Source organism: Phocoena phocoena, chromosome 12, assembly GCF_963924675.1.
Source record: "Phocoena phocoena chromosome 12, mPhoPho1.1, whole genome shotgun sequence".
NCBI lineage: Eukaryota > Metazoa > Chordata > Mammalia > Artiodactyla > Phocoenidae > Phocoena > Phocoena phocoena.
In genome coordinates, this window is record NC_089230.1 from 34,218,688 (window position 1) to 34,240,916 (window position 22,229).

Consider the following 22,229-nt stretch of genomic DNA (forward strand, 5'->3'; position numbering starts at 1 on the left):
ACATCCTAGCCCCTGCTTGAGATGCACACCTGGACCAGAGACAGACAAAGAGAGCTACTTGTCAATTCTCGCTTTTTTGGCAGTGTCTGTTCAGATATGCTCACCACACCCCCATCCTGTTCTACTTCAATGTCAGAAGGAAATGAAGCCACAATGAGAACTAAAAAGAGCTGTAACACCTTTTGTCCCCTGCCTCCTCACTGCCCTCCCCACACAGAGCTACTCCACCCAAGTCGGGCTCCAGTGTGACATTCCTGCCTGAGAAAGGAATGATGAAGTGAGACTACAGTTGCAGACAAGTGACACCCAGAAGCCAAAAGCTTCTGTAAGTACCAGGTCTGCGCAAGACCCAAGCCAAAGCAATGGCATTGTCGCTGGAAGAATTCATCCACTCCCTTGACCTCAGGACCCTCCCCAGGGTCCTAGAAGTCCAGTCAGGCTTCTATTTTGAAGGTAAGCACCTTCCAATCTCTGGCGAGAAAGTGCTCATAAGGTATATGCTCTGGGGAATTTTAGTGGAAAATTTTAACAGAATATATGAATTCTGTTAGAGGAAAGGTGGTCATCAGAGAAAGTAATTGAGGAATGGTCGAGACCCAATAGTATTGGAGAAGGGAGAAATGAGATAGGACTCTGGGGGGTGGGTAGGGACTAGGAATTGAGTGAAGCTTCTTGGCCTTCAAATAGTTCAACACGAATGATGAATTATTTCTGCCTTTTCTTTGAAATTGGTTGTAACTCGAGTGAAAAGTTAAGTTTTCCATATCTATGTTTCTAGAATATAAAATACGGTTTAAAAAAAGCAACTATTAAAAGCACAGCATTTAGAAAGAAAAATTCACCAAACTCTTAACCACTTCTAAAAGTTGCTTGTATCAGCGCTTCTCTCACTCTGGAGTGGCCTAACTTCTAATTTCTTAAATAGTGGCATTCTTATTTGAAGGTATAGAAGTTAATGTTTACTAATTACAAGATAATTTTTAAAGAATCTATGGCAGAGTTCTAAAGTCAGAATTCAGCTAAGATTATTGAATAAGTTAGTGTGCTTTGGTGTAACTTACTGTATTAATTCAGTAAAAGAGCATTAAGACCTACAACACATACAACACATACCGTAGAATATTTAAGCAGTGGTTTGAATACATGTAAGACAGAGTCATTTTCTGGGCAAATATGCATTTTTGGTTCCCAGAGTCATAGAATTGAGGCAGTAGTAGAGTTAAATACAGACAAACTACTGGGAAGATGAAGAATTTTTGGTAGGCAAATCTTTCCCTTTTATAGACAAAATAATTTTTTAGGTATTATATTATGAAATAAAACAAAGCTTGACAAATGTCAGACCCAGTTCACACACACACACACACACACACACACACACACACTCACACACACAAAAGCACACATACACACACCTGTAGGCAATGAATTGGTGCAGGCAGCCTTCAGTTTTATATAGACGGTTTTGTTTAATTCATTTGTAAATTGATTATTTTGAATCAGACCATATTTTTCCATATATATAATATCATGAAATGTATCTTTGTTCTTAAGCTGGCCCCAAGTCATTTTATTGTCTCATTTTTTTGTGCTTTTGAGGTTTCTCATAAGAAAGTTCTTCTTCATGTTCGGTTTACAAAGATATTTTCCTATGTTATTTTATATCAACTTTACAGTTTTATATTTCACATTTAATTTTTAAACTATGCCATGAAGGGGAGAGGAATCCAATTTTAGCTTTTTTCCGTATAGTAACCACAATTTCCCAGCACCATTTACTAAGCTAGTTATCCTTTCCCCTTTGATTTGTGTTGCTGTCTTAAAATTATACTCACATCTCAGTTGGTCTGTCTCTGAAATATCTCTTCTATGTCATTAGTTTGTATTTTCTCAATTGTGTTGAAGCATTCTTTTTGTAACTATGGCTCTAGAATAATAGTTCATGTATAAACCAATCTTTTGTTTTTACTCCTTTATTCTAAGTTGATGTAGCTATTCATAGGCCTTTCAAACATGTCTTTAAATAAATCAACTGATTACTTTAAAAATCCAACTGAAATTTGTATTGGATTATATTGATTTTATAGATTAACTTGGGAAGAATTGAGTCTTACACTAAGTCTTACAAAAGAACATAGACTCTCCATGTGTTCAGACTATCTTCATCTTTTAATACTTTACTATTATGTTATACCTCAATTAAGAGAAAGAAGCATACACCTTGATGAATTTTCACAAATTAAGTACATTCATGTAACCACCATCATGGTCAAGAAATAGAAAATTACAAGTATTCTGGAAGTTCCGTCTTATACCCTTTCTCAATCATTATCCACATTCCTCCCCAAAAGTAACCATTACCATTTATGAACTTTATATTAATGGAAAATTATAATATGTATCTTTTTATGTTTGGCATATCTGTTCAACATTATCTTTGTAAGATTAATCCATGCTCTTCTATTAGTTTATTTATTCCAGTGTGTATAATATTCCGTTGGATGAATATATCACAATTTATTTATCCATTCCACTACTAATGGACATTTAGATTATTTCCAGTTGGAGATGTCAATAGTAATGTTGTCATGTACATTCTTGTACATGTTTGTTCACATGTGTATAGCATTCAACTGGGTGTATAAATGAGAGGAATTGCCACATCACACAGTGTGTATATGTTCAGCCTGGGTAGGTAATGGAAAACAAGTTTCCTAAGTACTAATAGTTATACCACTTTACATTCCTACCAGCAGAATATGAGAGCTCGAATTAACCCATATTTTTGACAACATTTGATATTATCAGTCTTTTTAAAATAATTGAGATTTAATTTAGATATAGCATTGTATTAGTTTCAGGTATACAAAATAATGATTCAATATTTGTATGTATAGCAAAATGATCACCACAGTAAGTCTAGTTAACATTTGTTACCACATGTAATTACAATTTTTTTCTTGTGATGGGGACGTCTAAGATTTACTTTCTTAGCAACTTTCAGAGCCTGGCTGTCTTCTCAAAAGAAAAATATTTAATTATGTAAGTGATAAGTATTGGGCTTTTAAAAAATCTCCCTGATGATTAAAAATGCAGCCAAATTTGAGAACTACTACTGTAAAATTGGTTCTCCCATTTGTTATTAGCAGTGCATTGGTTTAGAGAGAATTCACATCATTTTCAACGAAGTCTTCTGATCCAAGAACCTAGTATATCTGTCTAGTTATATGAATAGACCTCTTTTCACTTCTGTCAATAACATTTTATAATTTTTATTTGTGGAGTTCTTACATTTCTATTTCAGATTTATTCTTAGTTATTTGATTTATTTTTTTTGGGGGGGGGTACTTGGGCCTCTCACTGTTGTGGCCTCTCCCGTTGCGGAGCACAGGCTCCAGACGTGCAGGCTCAGCGTCCATGGCTCACGGGCCCAGCTGCTCTGCGGCATGTGGGATCCTCCCGGACCGGGGCACGAACCCGTGTCCCCTGCATTGGCAGGCGGACTCTCAACCACTGCACCACCAGGGAAGCCCAGTTATTTGAGTTTTTAAATTCTATTATAAGTGGTATCTTTTGACGTTTTCATTTTTTCTTTGTTGTGTTTGTTGAATTCTAAGAATATATCTTTAGATTATTTTAGATTTGTTATGTACACATTTAAGTTTTCTGTGTATATTGATTGAATCTTATTTCTTCTTTCCAATGATTGTACTTTATTTTCCTTCAGTTGAAGTACTAGCTAGTGCTTCTAGTATAATATTGAATAAGAGTAATGATAAAGGACCTCCTTGTCCCACTCACAACCATAGAGAGAAAGTTTTAATAATTTATCATTAAATATAATGTTTGTTTTAGTTTAAAGAAGTTTCTAGTTTTTTACCAGTTTTTTAAAAAGTCATGAATGTATGTTTATCAAATATTTTTCTATAACTTTTGTGGTGATAATATGATTTTTTACATTGATGTTTTTTGAATGTTAAGCCATTTATTTGTGGAATAAAATCAATTTGGTGATATATCACTGAATTTAGTTTATTAGTTTTAAAGAACTTTTATATTTCTTTTAGGGTATGAAATTGGCTTATAAATTTTATTTCTTATAACATCCTACTGAGGTTTTTGTGTTATGTTGAAATTATAGAATTTCTTGGGTTAAGTCTTTTTCTGTCATTCTCAAGATATTATATAAATTAGATGTCACTTTTTATTTAAATTATTTAGTAGAATTCCAAATGAAGCCATTCTGAGCTGGGATTTCTAAAGTAGACATGTTTTTAATTATGACTTCAGTTTTTTAAACAGTAAGGTCTTCCCATCCATGAGCATAGTTTATCTCTCATTAAAACAAACAAACAAACAAAAAGCTCATTTTTTGGATCATGTATTAGAATTTAAAAAATATGTCTCCATAGAGATCTTATGTATTCTAAGCTAGTTCCTAGAATGCAGACACGTACACATACTATATTGCTATATTGATAGATACCATATTTCCTCTGTTCTCACTGGTTACCACTGAAGTGGAAAAATGCAGGTGAATATTATTAGCAGTACTGATGAACTTTCATTAATTCTCATAGTTTATCTTTTTTATTTCTCTGGTTTTCCTAAATAGATATTGATGTCATTAGAAAAATATCAAGTTGTGTCTCTTCCCTACCATGTTCTACAACTGTCGTTTTTTCTTACCTTCATAGTATAGTCCAGGGCCTCCAGTACTGTGTTAAATAATGGGAATTCTGAATCATAAAGAAAATGTGTCTAAAATTCCTCCATTAAGTGTAATGCTCTAGAACTGGTGTTTAACTATCACTAAATTAAGCAAGTTCCTATCTATTCCTTGCTTTCTAGGTATTTTCATAATAAATAGGTATTGAACTTAATACTGTATCATTGACTAAGATAATAACATGGTTTGGTTTCTTCAGTCTGCTAATGTAGATTACCTTTAAAGACTTTTCAGATTGAAGGATCCTTTCATATTATACATATATACATTTGAAATACAGTGTAGGAGTTTGATATTATATTTAAGATTTTTACATTTGATCGTAATTGAAATGAGCTAATAGACTCATCTACTATTTTAGATTCAAGATAACACTAGCTTTCTAAAATGAGCTACATAGATTTTGTTGTTTTCTATTTTCTGAGGTATTTGCAAAAAAAGAAATGGGCTTTAAACTCTTCCTTTAATTTGGTAGAATTCTGTAAGAACTACTGGACATAGAATTTTTTGGAGGGAAATCAGAATTTGGTTTTGTTAAAATTCTCTGTTGTTTTGCTTCTCTCATTGATTTTTGACTTAGTCTTCATTATTTTCTTGCGTCCTGTTTGCTCTCTTGCTCCTTTTCTAGCTTCCTAGTTTAAATCACAGTCATTTTAAAAACGTTTCTTGCTTCTTGATAAGTGTGCTTAAACCTGTATTTTTCTCTAAATATTTCTTTGTTTCCCATAAATTTTGCCATGTAGTATTTTCACTCTTACTCAGTTCTAAGAACATTTTTTCCTTTTAAATCCAATGGCTATTTATTTTATTTACTGATAATATAAAATTTCCTTTAGCTGTTCTTTGCTTTTAATTACTAATTCTATTGTACGTTGTTAGAGAACAATAGTCTGTATTATATTATTGTTCCTTTGAAATTGATTCAGGCTTCCTTTATGACATGAAACATGTCCTATTTTGGAAATATTTCATGTGAGCTCAAAAAGCATGTTTTGTTGTTTAGTACACTATCTCTGTCTATATACCAGATAGCTTGTTTTTAATTGTTTTGTTCAGATCTTGCTCTCACTGCTTATTTTTCTTCTGCTTTACCTGTCATTTTCTGAGAGGGTTATGTGAAATAGTCCTTCAGCAATTCATTTTTCTAGTTCACTCCTCATTTCTTTCTATCTTTTGTTCCATCATATTTTTGAGGTTTAGTTGTTGCATGTCCTTATGCTATGAGGGTTATATCTTCAACTCTATTATTATCATCCTTTTCCCTATATAGCTTTTTATTAAGTCCTATTTTGTTTGATAATCATATTGCTACTCCAGTTTTCATTTGGAATATATTTTCCTAAGCATTTATTTCCATTTTTTTGGTGTCCCTTGTTTTAAGTGCAAGGAAACATATTCTTCCTCCTCTTGATGCTTCTCGTGTTGGTGCAGGCAGTGGAACCGGCTTCACCCGTGCTGTGGTGATGACTCCATGACAGGAGATTTTTGGGGAATGGAGGTTTGAAGGAACTTGAGGAAGGCGACATGAAGTCATGTAAGGTTCTGTGGTACTGGATTGAATACTCCCAGTTTACAACAACAATGATAATAGGCAGCATGATACACTCAATAGCATGTTGCTCAGACACTTATTGGATTGCCCTACCTCATGAGATAAGGCATAAATCTGTGTGTTATACATTCAGGACTTGGCCTCCTGACTGTTTACACATGAGAGATGATTTCATGGTCAACTTACAACATTCAACATTTGCTTTGTCCCTCTCTTAAGAAAAAAAAAGCTTCATCATAACCTTGAAAATTGATGTGAAGTTTCTTTTTGATGTGAAGATCAGTTGAGCTATTGTATATAAAATAGTTAGCAAAATGGCTGACCAATAGAAATCTTGCAGTAAATCTTAACTATTATTATTGTGATTGCCATAATATTGGCATATTATGAGGAAAACTGATCAACCATTTCTAAAAAGTAAAACTAATTTGAATTCTGCTACTGCTGCATATCCCAACATAAGTTAAAATGGAGAAAAAATATTAAAAGTTAAAATATTAACAATAAAAATGCTCAAAGAAGCCACAGAAGAATATTAAACTAGGGACTCTAAAAAATGAAAACATTGAATTTATGAAATAGAAAACTTCCTTCTTGAAAAAAATTGTATAAATGTGGATGAAAGACAGACTACAAACTGGGAAAATATTCACAATATATATAGCAGATAGAATGTAAATATCCTCAGTGTATAAGGAATTTATTAAATAACAATAAACAAACATGAATATAAAGTTTTTAAATGGGAAAAATATATAAAAGGCAGCTTACATGCCAGAATCATATAAGAATTTTCAAATTTACTAACAATAAAATACAAATAAAGCAATAAATCACTGAATCATTTCTTAGGTCACAGATATTAAAAAGATCCACAAAACCCAATGTAGGTGTGAATGTGCAGAAATGAGAGGAGACACAGGCGGTGGGTGTGTAAATGGTTACAGACTTTTTAGGTCTCAACTGGGCAATAAGCATCCATATATAACATGTACATAAACATCTGACCTCTAGAAATTAACTTAAAATATAATTACAAAAAGTAAAAATGATTGTATTACAATGATCATAGCAGCATGTTTTATAGATAAACATCAAGTGAGCCTCAGCATGTACTAGCTTATATAAATTACAATAACACATTACCAAGCATTATTCAAAAGGCTAGAATCATGGAGGGGATGGGGTAAGCCACTACCCTATTGGAGCTTATGTTCCAGTGGCTGGAACAAATGACAAACAACCCACAGGTTTAAAATATACACAAGTACCATGAAGATCTAAATAGGTAGAGAGTAAAGCAAAGCAGAGGGAAGAGATGATCTTTTGATAGGGTGATCAGGGCAGATATCTCTGATGAGATGAAATTTGAGCAGAGGCCAGAAGAAACTAAGCTAATGAGCCTTGCACATTTCTGGAAGAACATTTCTGCTGAGGACAGAGCAAGTGCAAACCACATAACAGATTTCTTCATCTAATTAAGAAACAAAGAGGAGACAGTGAGGATAAAGCAGAGCAATTGAAGGGAAGTGTAGTGAGAGATGAGGCTGAGGACGTGGGGATGTACAAATTTTGTAGGCCTTAAAGGCCATGGAACACATAATTTAGTACAGAGTGGGGCTGGGGAAGCAGGTGGAGACCTCTAAGATAAAATGATCAGGGAAGGCCACTCTAAAGAGCTGATTTAGTAGCAGAGACCTGAATGTTTAGAAGGAATCAGACAAGAAAATATCCAGGAGATGAGTATTTCAAACAGAGTGAACAGCTAGTGCAAACATTTGGGGACCAAAAGGGGCTTAGTCTGAGGAAGAGAAAAATATCCCTGTATGTTGAACATACAGAAGAAAGCAGAGAGGAGATCTTATGAGAAGAGGTTTAAGGAGTGGGTAAGAGCATTTCAAGGAGTTTAGATTTTATCAGCGCTAATGACCAGTTTGCAGCAAGAGATTGACAGGACCTGATCACCTTTTTAGGAGAATCATTGGCTGCTCTGGTGTTAGTGGGGCAAAAGTGGGTTGAGACACATTAGGACCATGTAATAATCCAGAAGAGAGATCATGGTGCCTTCATTCAGCTGGAAGAGAAATGACCAATTTAGGATATGCTTTGGAAGTAGAAATGTCAGGACTTGCTAATGGATTTGATATGAGGTGTGAGGAAGGGGTAGACTAAAGGATGCATGAGAGCACTTTGACCTAAATGATTAGGTTTGTTCATTTGACAAAGTTACGAAGATCTGGGGAGAAAGAGTTTTTTTTTTTTTTTTTTTTGGAGAGAGAGTTTTGGTGGAAAAAATAAATTATATATAATTTATTTTTGTTTATAATATAAACCTTAATATATCAGTTTCTTTATTGATATTTATGGTCATTCTAAGGCATACAAACTAATTGAAATTGTAAGAGGATAAAGTAAATATAAAATTAATAGTATTTTAAACAACTTAAATTTTTATTAATAATAAAACCCATTTTCTCTCACAAAAGTTAACTTTGTTATAACATATTAACTATTATTGAACATTATTGAAAATATTAAACATTTCCATTACTGAATACTTCAATATTTATAAAAATGTTGATTTAATATCGTGATAGAGTGATTCAAAGACATAGCTCTAATGTATTTATTTCAGTACTTGTAAATAATAGCTCTTAAAGATATCTTATAAAGGTCCAGTATACAGCATGTATACACCATATAAAATATATGCTTAGGGAAGATCTATCATTAATGTTGGTGGCCATCAATCCATATGTGAAGTAACCTTTATAAATCTGGTTTTGGCAGTTTCTTTAGACAGCAGTTGTATGTAGCTGAGGACAAGTTTGTACTAGGAATAGAAGTGTCATTCTGCCATCTTCTTGATAGGGTCTGCAATTCTCAAATGTCTTTGTAGGCATCTTACAAAGTTATTGTCTATTTTGTGATAGTTGAAATTAGATTATAATAATTCTTAAAACAACCTTACTTGACTCGTGTAAAATCCATTATATGGAAGTATTGCAAGTATATGAATGAATTAGGACAATTCTTTTAACTCTTATTCTTTTGGAATTCCCAATCTGTCTCAATATATTGTGGACTATACATGTCATATGACCATCTGATGTAGGAATAAATTAAGATTTCTTTATCATTAAATACTAATGGAGTTTAAAATTAAATTTTAGAAAACCTTTGTATTAAATATTAGTATAGGTTAATTTTGTTTATATAAAAATGAGTATGAATTGAAGGTCTAACATTTTCTTCTCTTATCTCACATCTTGTAAAAATAATTATCATAGATTTTTCTCTTTCTTTCAAGTACATCATAGAATTGGACTTCCCTACACTTTTGTAGCCATAGGACTTGCATTGGCCAATGTAATGAGAGCAGAGATAAGGTGTATCATTTTGGACTGATGCTTTAAGAACTAGTTCATGATTTAACATATTTCATCCTGGTAGATCATGTCAAAATGGAGCCTTCAACAGTCTGGGTCCCTAAGTAACTATAATTATTAGAGACCCTTCCCTCACCCACTTGAACTGGACATGTAATGAAATGAGAAATATACCTTTGTTACTTAAATCTCTGAGAATTTGAGGTTGTTCGTTATCTCAGCATAACAAAATTTCCTTACTGATATAAGTTATATTTATTATGACTGGAACTGCACTTACTATCAGTTAAAAAAATTAGACATTAGACATTCTGGAAAGAGTCATATAATGCCAGGAAAGTTAGTTGGTAATAATGTTACCGCATGTTTATGGAAAGGTGAGTTCACCGCTCTGTATTCAGGAAATATCTGTTGCTTCTTTGACTATTCTGCATATTGCTAACATTACCATCTATTACTATTTACTTCATATATGTAACCAGTTTGGTGTTGACTTAAAATTTTTGCAAAAACAAAGTTTGTTTGCATTATGATCTTGTTCAATGAACTGGATATTGAAAAAAATTCTATTTTTCTCTATAGAAATAATACATGCACATGGCTAGAAAGTTAGACAAAGTAGAAGCACAAATATTCAATAACTTTATCAAATAGAGAGAAATATGATTAACATTTTGATGTATTATCTTCTAGTTCTTTTAAAAGTATGAATTAACTTTTAAAAGGAGAAAAATTGATGCCAATTTTATCCAGAATATCACCACTCGCACTGCAACCTCCGTCTTCCCCCTTGGTTCAAATCATCATAACTTATTGCCAGGATTATCAAAATAGCCACCTAATTTGTCTCCCTACTTCTCTTTCACTCCTGAAGTCTATTCTCATAGCATCCAAAGTCATGCTTTTAAGTGGTATGCCAGATTATGCCATTCCTCTGTTAAAGAACCTCCTATGGCTCTCCCATTTTTTCTTAAAATAAGGACCTTACAATGGATAATAAGGCCTTTTATTTTTCTCTCCTTACTCCCATTATTTCTCTGAGTTTATTGTTTGCTAATCTTCTTCTTGCCACACTGACCTCCTCACTGTTCCTCAAACTTGAGGATATGCTCCAGCCTTAAAGCTTTGCTCACACTCTTCCCTTGGGTTGGCAAGCTCTTCAACCAGATGTCAACTTGGCTAACTCCTTTCTCTATGAGGCTTACCTGACCACCCTGTTTAATACTGCAAATTTTCTGTTCCTCCTTCGCTATATTCCCTATCTTCATTATTATATTCTTCATTTTTTTTTAACCAAAACACTATCTTCTTCTTATATATCGTGTAGGTTATTATTTATTTTTCTATGCTTTCCCATTAGATTTTTCTTACAGCTTAGTTGATGTATAATTTTTTAAACCATAAAATTCATCCATTATAGGTGTTCAATTCAATGATTTTTAGTGAATTTATAGAGTTGTGCAACCACCACCAGTTTTAGACTATTTCCATCACCTCAAAGAAGTCCCTTGAGCTATTTGCCAATCATTATCGCTTACATTTCCAGCCCCAGGCAACCACTGCTCTGCTTTCTATCTATAAATTTGCCTTTCCTGGACATTTCATATAAAATAAATCACACAGTATGTAGTCGTTTGAAACTAACTTCTTTTACTTAGCTTAATGTTTTTAAGGTTCATCTATGTTGGAGCATATATTAATATTCTGGTGTGTTTTTGTTGCTAAATAGTATTTTATGTATGGATATACCACATTTTATTTATCCAACACCAGTTAAAGGTCATTTGTATTATTTCCCTTTTGGAGATAACATGAATAATGTACCATTTTACGTTCCCATTTACAACGTATTTGGATTCCAATTTCTCCAAATCCTTACCAAAACTTGGTACTGTCTTTTGTATCATAGCCAAAGGTATCTCATTGTGGTTTTAATTTCATTTCCTTAATGACAAGTGATGTTGAACATTTTTTCCTGGGCTTATTAGGAATTTATTTGTCTTTTTAAAAATAAAATGTCTCTTCAAATTTTTTGCCAATCTTTATCCTCTTGTTATTGAGCTATAAGACTTATTTCTGTATTCTGGATATTTGATTTGCAAATATTTTCAGATATGTAATCGAAAATATTTTCTTCCCTTCTGTGGCTTGTCTTTTCACTTTCATAATGTTATCTTTTGAAACAAAAAGGTTTTAAATTTAGAAGCCCATTTATCAATTTTTGGGGGGCTCATACTTTTGTTATCATGTTACCTAACCCAAAGTCACAAAAATTTCCTCCTGTTTTGCGTTGGGGGCCTACCAGATCACTCCTAGTCTTGTTGATTTTCTAGAAATACAGAACTCAGAAAACCTGTTATACTCAGAGTTACGGTTTATCACAGGGAACGAATAGAAACTAAAGCCAGCAAAGGAAAAAGGCATATATGGCAAGGTGTATGAGAAAACAGGCGCGAACTGTCAGTTATCCTCTCCTGGTGAAGATACACGGATAGTGCTTAATTCTCCTAGGGATGATGTGTCACAACAAGGACAAGGTATTTCCAGTTAGGGAAGCTCATCTGTGCCTTTGTGTCCAGTGTTTTTATGGGAGCAGTTACATAGGCGTTGAGGATTTGTGTGACTGACCTTAGCTACTGGGTCTCTAGGCCCTCTAGAGATTAAGTGGTATGATCCAGGACCCCAAGTGAACAAAAACAGGCATTCACCATAGATCACATTGTTCCCATAAACTATCTGGTGTGGCCCAAGATCCCAGATATACAGAAACACTCTCTCTGACAGGATATTCCAGGGGCTTAGATGTTATCTCTCAGGAGGCAAGCAAGGGCTAGTCCTTTCTTTGAAATGTGCAGAGTTTGAGCACCCCAAGTAATAGTTAACCCATTACTGCACAGTTTTTTTTTTTTACAAGAGTTTTATCTTATCTTTAGATCTAAGATCCATTTGAGTTAGCCAGAATTTTCAAAAGCCTTAATTCCAAGTAACAGAAGAATGAATCAACTTTCTACACAGTTACAAAGCATGCAGGGGATGATTTAAGTACAGCAAGCTCTCTCTAGCTGAGAGAGGTGAGGGAGTTAACCAAACAGATATCTGGGTAAATGGCTTTCCAAGTTGAGAGAATATCTTTAGCAAAGTGTTATGGTAAGAGTGTGTTGGCATATTCCAGAAAAAGTGAGAAACCAGTAAGTCTGGAAGGAGGAGGAGAGTGAACAGAAATGATATTAGAGAGGAAATTGTGGAGAACCATATATGGTCCTTTTGGATATTGTAAGAGTTTTACTCTTAGAAGAATTGGCAACTTGGAGATATCAGTCTACATTAGCAAAAACAACTAAAGCAATGCTAGAACTCTTGTCTTCACTATGACTAGAGACTCCATTAGCCATTTCTTCTGTTTATCAAAAAGAATACTCATGAAACCACGTGTACATTTGCAGAAGTCAGAGCATAGTTTTGCTTAAATAAGCCCATAAATATAATGTTCAAAAGTGCTTCTTATAGCAATTTTTAAATACCATGAAAATGTTCTTCCCTCTTGGGAAAAGTAAGATTTGGAGGAGGTAATATTTTTAAATATTGTGTTTTGAATATAGTAAATATCATATTTCTTTTTCCTGCCAAAATATGTTAAAATCATGGAAATTATTCCTTTAAATTGTATATCTACAATTCTTTGTATATCTACAATTCATTTCTTCCTTCTATCCTTCCTTCTACAAAATGAATAGAGTTTGATTCTTGCCCTTAAGGACTCCTTAGGCCAGTGAAGGAAGATAGATTTTTTAAAAATCAATATTTGTGATACAATGTGAAAGGTGCTTTAATAGATATAAACTGTTTTGAGAACACTGGGAACTTACCACCCAAACAGCTTACCACACAAAAAACTTACCAAGAGGTGGTGACTTTTTTTTCTGCAGCCTATATAGAAGTTGAGCAGGCAAATAAGAAAATTTTAGAATGAGAGAAAAGTGTTTAGATCATTATACAAGTTTGGAAATTCGAAATATGGTTCAAGAACAGCTCAGGGAATAATAGGTGATCAGATAATTTGTGGTCATAATTTAAGTGGCTTCTGAACTATAATAAGGGTATTGAATTTATGCTGTAATCAATAGGAACCTTTAAAAGGATATTATTTTTATAATGTGTTTTCCTGATGGTAAAAAAGTAGATCATGTTCATTGTAAATTTGAAAATTATAGATAAAGCTAAAGAATTTCTGAAATGTTTAAGGCAAAAAAATCATCTCAGATGGTAGATTAGACATCCATTCCTGTAGAGATTTACTAGATGGATATGAGACAAACAACAAGGAGCTAATAGCAGCTACAAATAGAAGGGAAAAGACAGGATCGGTGGTCTTTTTGGGTAGAATATTCTGAACTTGACAGTTTATGAGAAGCTGTGAGCAAGAGGGAGGGGTTGATGACAGACTGGAGGTTTCTGGGCTAAGTAAATGTGGTAGGTGATAAAAATATTACTTATAAGACTTGCCACAAGAGCAGCAGTCGTTTTGGAGATAGAGGCATGATTCAGTTACATTCCAAAGAGTGTGAAGCTCCTGTAGGACATTCAGATGCAGATGAACAATAGCCCACGAAAATGTATGTCTGAAGTAAAAAGCATAGTAAAATTCTCAGATTTAATATTACAGAATAGTAAGTGCATGAAAGAAGTTTGTTTCAGGGATTGCCCTGTAGTCCATGTGTCAGGTCAGAAGAAATATGTGGATCTCAGAGAACACCAACATGGAAAATATGGATAGAAGAGGAGTTGGTCACGCCAAAAAAAAAAAAAAAGAAAGAAAAAAAAAGTCTCTGTTGGAGGAGAAACAGGAGAAAGTGGGCTAGTTTGTCAATGAAAATAAATGAATCAGAGCACTAGAATGAGAGAGTGTCAGAGATAAATGTTTGTTATCAGCACATAGTTTATGGTAGCTTAGTGATTATGATTATAGCTCTAAATACTGAAGGATTATTATGGGCCAGGTGTCTTTGTATAGATTTGGGTGTGTAAGCATATGTAATAAATGTATAAATGTATTTTATATATGTATATGTCTATACATAAATATATGTGAATATATCTAATACAACACATTAACACAATTTAATTAAATAATACTTTATATATTCTCATCTATACACAAATTTAGTACAAGTACACATATATATTTAATCTTATTAAATTTTTAAATTGTATTTATAAAGATATTTAATCCTTGGAGTTATCTGCTGAAATCATTATTATTATTTACATTTTCAAGTCACCTGTTTGCCTATTTGCCCCAGGGATAAAACTTATAGTGAAGTTTATTCTTGCTCCGCCTACTTGAAGAGTTTACAAAATTCTATAGTGAATCCTATCCTTAGAGAACCATCAATGCTTTTAGAAATTTTATAACTATTTACTGTTTGACTATACAGTTGGGTTATAAACATACACAAGAAATAACTTGTATTAATAAACATTTGTTTTGTCTTTTAATATCTTATTACTGATTACTGGTTACAATTGCAGTTTGATAAGTATTGAAATATGACATTAAAAAATTAAACCGGTTAGATAAGTATATTGAATAATGATACATAGTGAATTATGCATTATATGAACATGACTTTTATTAATTTGATGCATATATAAGAGTTCATATGGCAAAAAATTGTGCTATTTTAATTCCGACATAATTCTTTTATGGCTAATTGAATTTAATTTTCTTCAAGCTTAATTTAATCAGCTAGGGATATGGTAGTAAAATCAGCGAAAATTTGAAAATTATAACATTGTATTCAACTTGCATTTATTCATATTTCATAGGCTTTAAATATTAGGACAAAAGAAAACTTTTTTCACTTTTTAATATGAATTCACAATATTGATATTGGTCCATACAGACTCAAGAGGAATAAAATTATGTAAAAATCTAATGAAATATGGCCTGTCACATTCTTAAGAAAGAATTTCAGCTAACTCAAAACAGAGCACCAGTATTTCTCTACATGAGCTTATATTTATCATGATTTATTAAAGACAAGAATTACATTTCTACAGTAAAATTTTCTACATATTTACAACATATTCTGTTGAGCTTCACAGGTTTAAAACTGCTCTTGATTCTGGATGACCTAAGTTCACAGAGAGTGAAAGTTGAATACTTTTTATATCTAAGCTTTAAAATTAAGTAAAACATTATATCCCAATATTTGAAATTGATAATATGATTTATTAAATAAATATAAATTTGCTCTATTTATGTCAGTGGTATATGGTTGGACACTAAGATGACTGTCAGAATAGAACTTGATAAACCTAAACGTTCAGTTTTATTTGAAAAAATGTTGATTTGGTAATATGCAAAAATTATATTCATTAAGGCATAATCTTATTTGAAATGATGTTGAATTTTTTCCTATAAAAACTTTGGAATCATTTTTTATCTAAGGCTTAACACTTCTAAGAGCCAAATTGTAGCTGCTGTACAATTTGGCTCTTAGATTGCCTTTAGACCATACACTACAGATCAATGAATTACCCTTTCAGTCTAACTGAACATTACATTTTTAAAAATAGAATAAAAATATTTGAAGTTTAAAAATGTAAAAGAATTTTTAAAGTTTAGGGCAATTTTGTGTTTGTACTTGAATGGAACACATTTTTCCCTAAAACTTAGCTGAAGCAGGCCTTATTTTAGGAAAAATCTCTAAAATAGGTACATTAAAAACAAGCAAAAGAAGCTCAGATAAGATAATATCAGTTGTATTATTTTCAAAAGCTGTGGAGGAAAATAACTGCCAGCAAAATTTCTGTGTTGTTTACTTAAGTGGAAATGTTCCAAACTGTGGGCATTTTTGTACAATGGCACATGTCATTCACATCTATTGTAGAATGTTCATACTTAAAATTTTCTCACTTAATTGTTAAGTACCAACCTTGACTATGCAATAAAAATATTAAAAAATGGAGAGCTAGCCTATGTTTTTACATATAATCATATAAATATAGATTATTCATATACTTCCTTCATCTTATAAGTATAAAGAAGTGAGTAAGCAATAAATTAAGTAAAACTTGTATTTTTTATTGGCTGCTAGATTTTCAACTGCTGTGAAATAGACATTCTGGTTAGGGTTATTAACTACTAAATTCATTTGAATAGGTACAAATTATCAGTCAATTATTTAACACTGAAAAACACTAAAGGAAAAGAAAAAACTTTGCCTTACATGTAGTAGTTTATACTTTTGTATACTATAATACTAATAAATTTTGTTAGGCCCTGCTAAATGACTGGTGAGTAAGCACTGAGAACGGGAGAGAAGGTGATTTCAAGTAAGGTGTTAAAAAAAAATCTAAAAAATTATTTTTAGAAATGTCTATCTTTGATGCAGTATTCAAAGTCTTGAATTTGAAAACTTTACATTTTAATTGGGACATCTACTTTTTCTACTTCTAATAAATATTTGGAAAGATTGCACCTTTTTAAAACTAAGATTTTAGCAAAGCTGTTAGATGAAATTTACTTAAATGAAACAGAACTTTTTCATGTGAAATAATATTTTTAAATGGCGAAAGACATTATTTGAGAAGATTTTGTTATTTTAAAGAAAAATAATTTATTAGGAAATGGGGACGGCTTCTACTAATCTATGTAATGAAATTAACTTTCTGATTTTCTGATTGTTATAATTAGGTCTAAACCGTTTTACTCTAGATTAGAAGGGTTGGTTTTAGTGATTCAGCACTTGTGTCAGTTAAGGAAAGAACACCTGCCCCCTAAACGATGTGTGAATTCTAACCACAGACCAAAGGACTTTTTTTGGTTACTTCTTTATTGACATCCGGAAAGACCTAAAACATATTTAAAACAGTTTTTCCCAGAACTTGTGAAATCAAATCATGTGAGTTTTGAATTGTGTTCATTATCAGAGACCACTCTGACTTTGAATAGTTACTAATTTAAATAAATCCCTATTTAAATATATTATAGTGTACGTATTTATTCCAGTAATTAAAAAAAAAACTCAGCAACGATTTAGCATGTTCAGAGAGATAATAGGAACTTGACAATAATAAAAATTTGAACTTGTCTTAGAACAGACACAGGCTGGACCTTCCTCTTTTCCTTCCCTCCCTCCCTGCCTCCCTTCCATTCTCCTTTGTACTGTAGTCATATGCAACTGGATACGTTTACAGATGCTTTTTGACAGTAATGTACTTTGAGTACCAGTTATGTGCTGTAGTAAAACAGAAGCCGGTGGGGAGGGGGGAGCGTATAAAATAACATCCACTGCTATCAAGTTTTTCTCTCAAAGAAAGGACAAATAATTAAGAAGATAATAATAGAGATGACACCTAAAAAAATTCCAGGTCGACTATACACGCACTGCATGCTTTAAAAAAATCAGGATTAGGAGGTGACTGTGACCCTAGTGACCGGGCTGGGAGCGGGCTCTGGGGTCGGGTGTAAATCATGGCCGCCCGAGGAAGGTTAATGCAGGTGCAGCTTCCGTTGGCAGGTAGGAAAATACGCCACGGCGGGACCGGCCTGGAGAGGGAGGGTTGTAAATCCTGGAAGACCAGCTTAGTGAGACGCGTCGGATCGGACGCGGAGGGGGCAGCTCCGAGCTTGGAAGGTCAGCCACAGGCTGTGATATTGCTATGCTGACGTCCCCACGCTGGCTGCCTCGGTCTGGTCTCTCCCAGTGCATCAGAGCCGCGACAGGAGAAGCAGCCGACTGCCCCAAGGATCCATTTTCTTTTTCTTTTCTCTATACCCTGCCCTCTCGTAATTTGTCCATTAAAAAAAAAAAGTGTTTTTCTACATTTCTAGTAAATCAACTCTTTAGAATAAGACAGCATTCTGGATCAACAAAATTAACCTCCTCATTTTATAGAGGCAGAGACCTATCCACAAAGTCTTTGTGCAATTATTCTATCCACTGATTATTAATAAAAAGAAGAACAAAACTTTCTTTTTCAAATAACAGGATCAACGATTATCTTTCTTAATGATACTTAACTATAAGGAAACATAAATAAGTGATTAAATAAATCCCCAAGAATATCCATTTATTCAGCTAATTCACTGAATGGCTGCTGAATACCTGGCAGTATGCTGAATTTGCAGTAACAAAGCTCATTAAGTCACCATAGCCCTCTCAAAGAAGTCAAGAATCCTCATGAAGTCAGACAGAACAGCTACAAAGTTGTGTCATGTGGTGCTCTACACTAACAAGTGCTTGACGGGTTGTGTGATCACTCCTGGATTGATATATGATATAGTTTTGGTCAACTACTAATTAGAACATCGGAATTTTCTGATAATATACCTAATGAAACTTTTTTGGTATAGAAATAACATTATGTTGAAGAAGACTTCTTTAAAGATGACATTTAGTAAACTACTTCTTATTGCAACGTGCTTTAAAGTTTAAATGAGTGCTTTAAACCACTAAAGATGGAAGTAAGAATGGAAATTTTAACTTCTGCTGTTAAGAACGTTCTCTTCTTACTTGGAACAATAAGCCATTCGTTTGCAAGTTCTCATTAAAAATTTGACAGTGAAACTATCTACTGATAGATGTCATTCATCTGACAAATGACCTGCAGCATTGTATTTTTACTGTTGGGCTTCATGCTGGTTGGTCCTCTAAGTCAGTTTTCTCTAAAAAACAAAGCAGAATTATTCAAGGGAACATCATGTTTTAAAAAAACACAAGCTCAATGCTCAGTAAAATTTAGTAGCTCTTATTTATTGAAATAAACACATGGTGAATATTAATTTCATCCTATTTATTGAGTGACTGATAAAAAAAAAGTCATGCCAACTTTTCTGGAGAAAATGACTTTTGTTGCAAACTGACCAGAATGGATTTTGTCATTCACCGTTATTAGGTTATTTCTGGTAGATTTTGGTAGCCTTCAATCCTTCGAAGTACGTGGTCTCATACAATGAAATTTTGTCAAATGTAAGATGTTTATTTGCAAGCAGGCATCAAAACACTTATGTGACCTGTGTGTCAGCTTGATGTAGTCCCATCTATTTGTCTTTTTAAATGCTCTGACGGCACCTTGCATGAAAGGTTCATTAGAGACTTCTGCAGCAGTATTCCAGCTATCTTTCTAGTTAGATGACAAAACTGCTTTGAATCAACTGCTGAACCAGGATTGTGAAGCCCAGGGCCTATATTGGGCTCACTAGATTCTTATACCCCTTTGCAGGAAGAGGAGCTCCTGTGTTACATTTGAAACTAATCAACACATTTTAAACACCACTCATTTTCACCAATAAGGCAATCTTAAGACTGGTATTCATTATTCTAATTAAGAAAACTATGTTAATATGAGATAAATGTAGGTGACACTTGTGATAGTTGTTTTAAGAGTATGAACTTCTGATTAATCTTTTTTGTGTTAACTAGTCACCCTGGGTTTATATTTCTGATTAGTGTACTTCAAATATTAACATTTTTCTCATCCCTTCCTCAGGGCTATAGGTTAAAAGTATTGAACACATACATATGTATTTCATTGTCTATGCTGATGTATTTCAGATAATAACATTAAATATTTATCTTTGCACGTGTCCCAGATACTCTATTCTCACTCTCAGGGGAGCAGATCTATCCAGAGTTGCTTTTGTTTTGTTTTTATTCTTGAAGATTTAACTAACTAACTCCCAAATTTGTATCGTTTCCCAGATTGACATATGTAGTCCTGATTTTCTTTTACTTATTTCATGATTTATAACAGTATTTCTCAAACCTAAGTGAACTTTGGTATCTACTAGGGAACTTTAAAAAAAGAAAACCTATTCCTGGGTTCTACCCTGGAGAATCTGATTTAGAATTTTTGGAAGCCCTACTAGAATCTGTATTTTAAAATTTTCCCCAATTAATTCTGATGCAGCCTGCTGGCAAACAGTTGTTTAAGAGGAACTGGATAGGACCATCTCTGCTTAAGGATGACCATTTGACGTTAGAAACAATATATCAGGAACTGAGCATGGTGTTTCCTTCACAGTTTTTCCACATTTTAGTACACCAGCCTTCTCTTAGTTGCCCCAGCATCGTGGTCTGGGAGTCATTTTGGCCCCATTTTTCTGCTTTTCTTTAACCAGTTTGTGAAGGGCCATTTCAGTGTTTGCAGCTGCCATTATATTCAGGCTCTCCTTACTGCATACTTACACCCCATGGCACCTGGTAACTTCTCATTGCCTCTCCTGTCTTTTGTTACTCTGCAAGAAGCTCTTAGGAGAACTTACTTGGAACCATAGCAATATATTGCCTACAGTTCAAATCTGCTCTAAGTTCTCTCCAACCACTGGCTTTTTATTTTGTAATCAGATCATCTTGGAAAGACACTAGATGTCAGATAATTATTTAATACATATTAATTTGTTTAAATCTGAAAAGTGATATTTTTACTTTCTGGAATGCCTGCCCCATGAATATTAATAACCAGCCTTCCACATCGACCCCGTTTGGCCCTAATCATACATCACCTACTACATGTGTAAGAGACTATACTTTAAGTTGTTTGTTGCTGACATCATTAGTATGAGAGGACAATCAAGGTGATACAAGGATGCTCAAATTACCCAAGCTCTGAAGCACTTTACCAATAGCAAAACCTAGGCTCTCGTATAAGCTTTTTTTTTCTTTTAGTAGAAGAAGGAAATGCTTTTCAGTATGGTAGCCACTAGCCATTATGTGGCTATTTAAATTTAAATTAATTAAAGTAAACAAATTTATGGGTTCCTCAGTTACATTAGTTACATTTCAAGTGCTCATGAGCCCCATGTGGCTGTTGGCTGCAGTGCTGGGCAGCTCAAATTATATGTCCATCCTTGCAGAAAGTTCTAATGGACAGTGCTGCTCTAGAGTCCCTCTGGAAGTCCCAAAGGTAGGAAGAGGCTCACATCTTTTCCAGTATCAGTATAACCCACTGCCTCTATTTCTGCTATCATGACTCTCCTAAGGACTTACTGCAGTTTGGGGGTTATTCATTTTCTTCAGGCTCCTTCTACTGCTTCCCTTTGTCTGCATGTGTTCCTGTATTTGCCTGAGGCTTTCTCAGTCTGACACTGGTATGAGAAGTTGCACTGCAGCACACACATAGTACACACACACACACACACACACATATATTTAAATTAAACCCTTTATTTTGAGATGATTGTGGACCCATGAAATTGTAAGCAATAATACAGAGAAATCCCATGTAGCCTTCATCCAGTTTCACCTGGTTGTAACATCTTACGAAGCTATAGAGTACAACATCACAGCCAGGGTATCGACATTGATACAGTCAAGATACAGAGCCTTTCTATCATCCTGTGATTCATGTTGCCCTTTTATAGCCACATCCATTTCCCACCTCCCCCATCTCCTCCTTAACACCTTTTAACCATTATTCTAGTCAGCATTTTAATAATTTTGCCATTTCAAAAGTGTTATATAAAGAGAATCATACAGTATGTAACCTTTTGGGATTGGCTTTTTCACTCAGCATAATTCTCTGGAGATTCATCCAGATTTTTGAATGAATT

At 33.6% G+C, this 22,229-nt stretch overlaps 1 protein-coding gene across 1 annotated transcript in view; it reads left to right on the forward strand.

The window, feature by feature from the left end:
- The first annotated feature begins 362 nt into the window (after nucleotides 1-362).
- THEMIS (thymocyte selection associated) overlaps nucleotides 363-22,229 on the forward strand; it is a 143,699-nt gene continuing 121,832 nt past the window's right edge. The window contains exon 1 of the mRNA XM_065888630.1: nucleotides 363-453. Coding sequence (XP_065744702.1) covers nucleotides 363-453 — 91 coding nt within the window. The remainder of the gene's footprint in view (nucleotides 454-22,229) is intronic.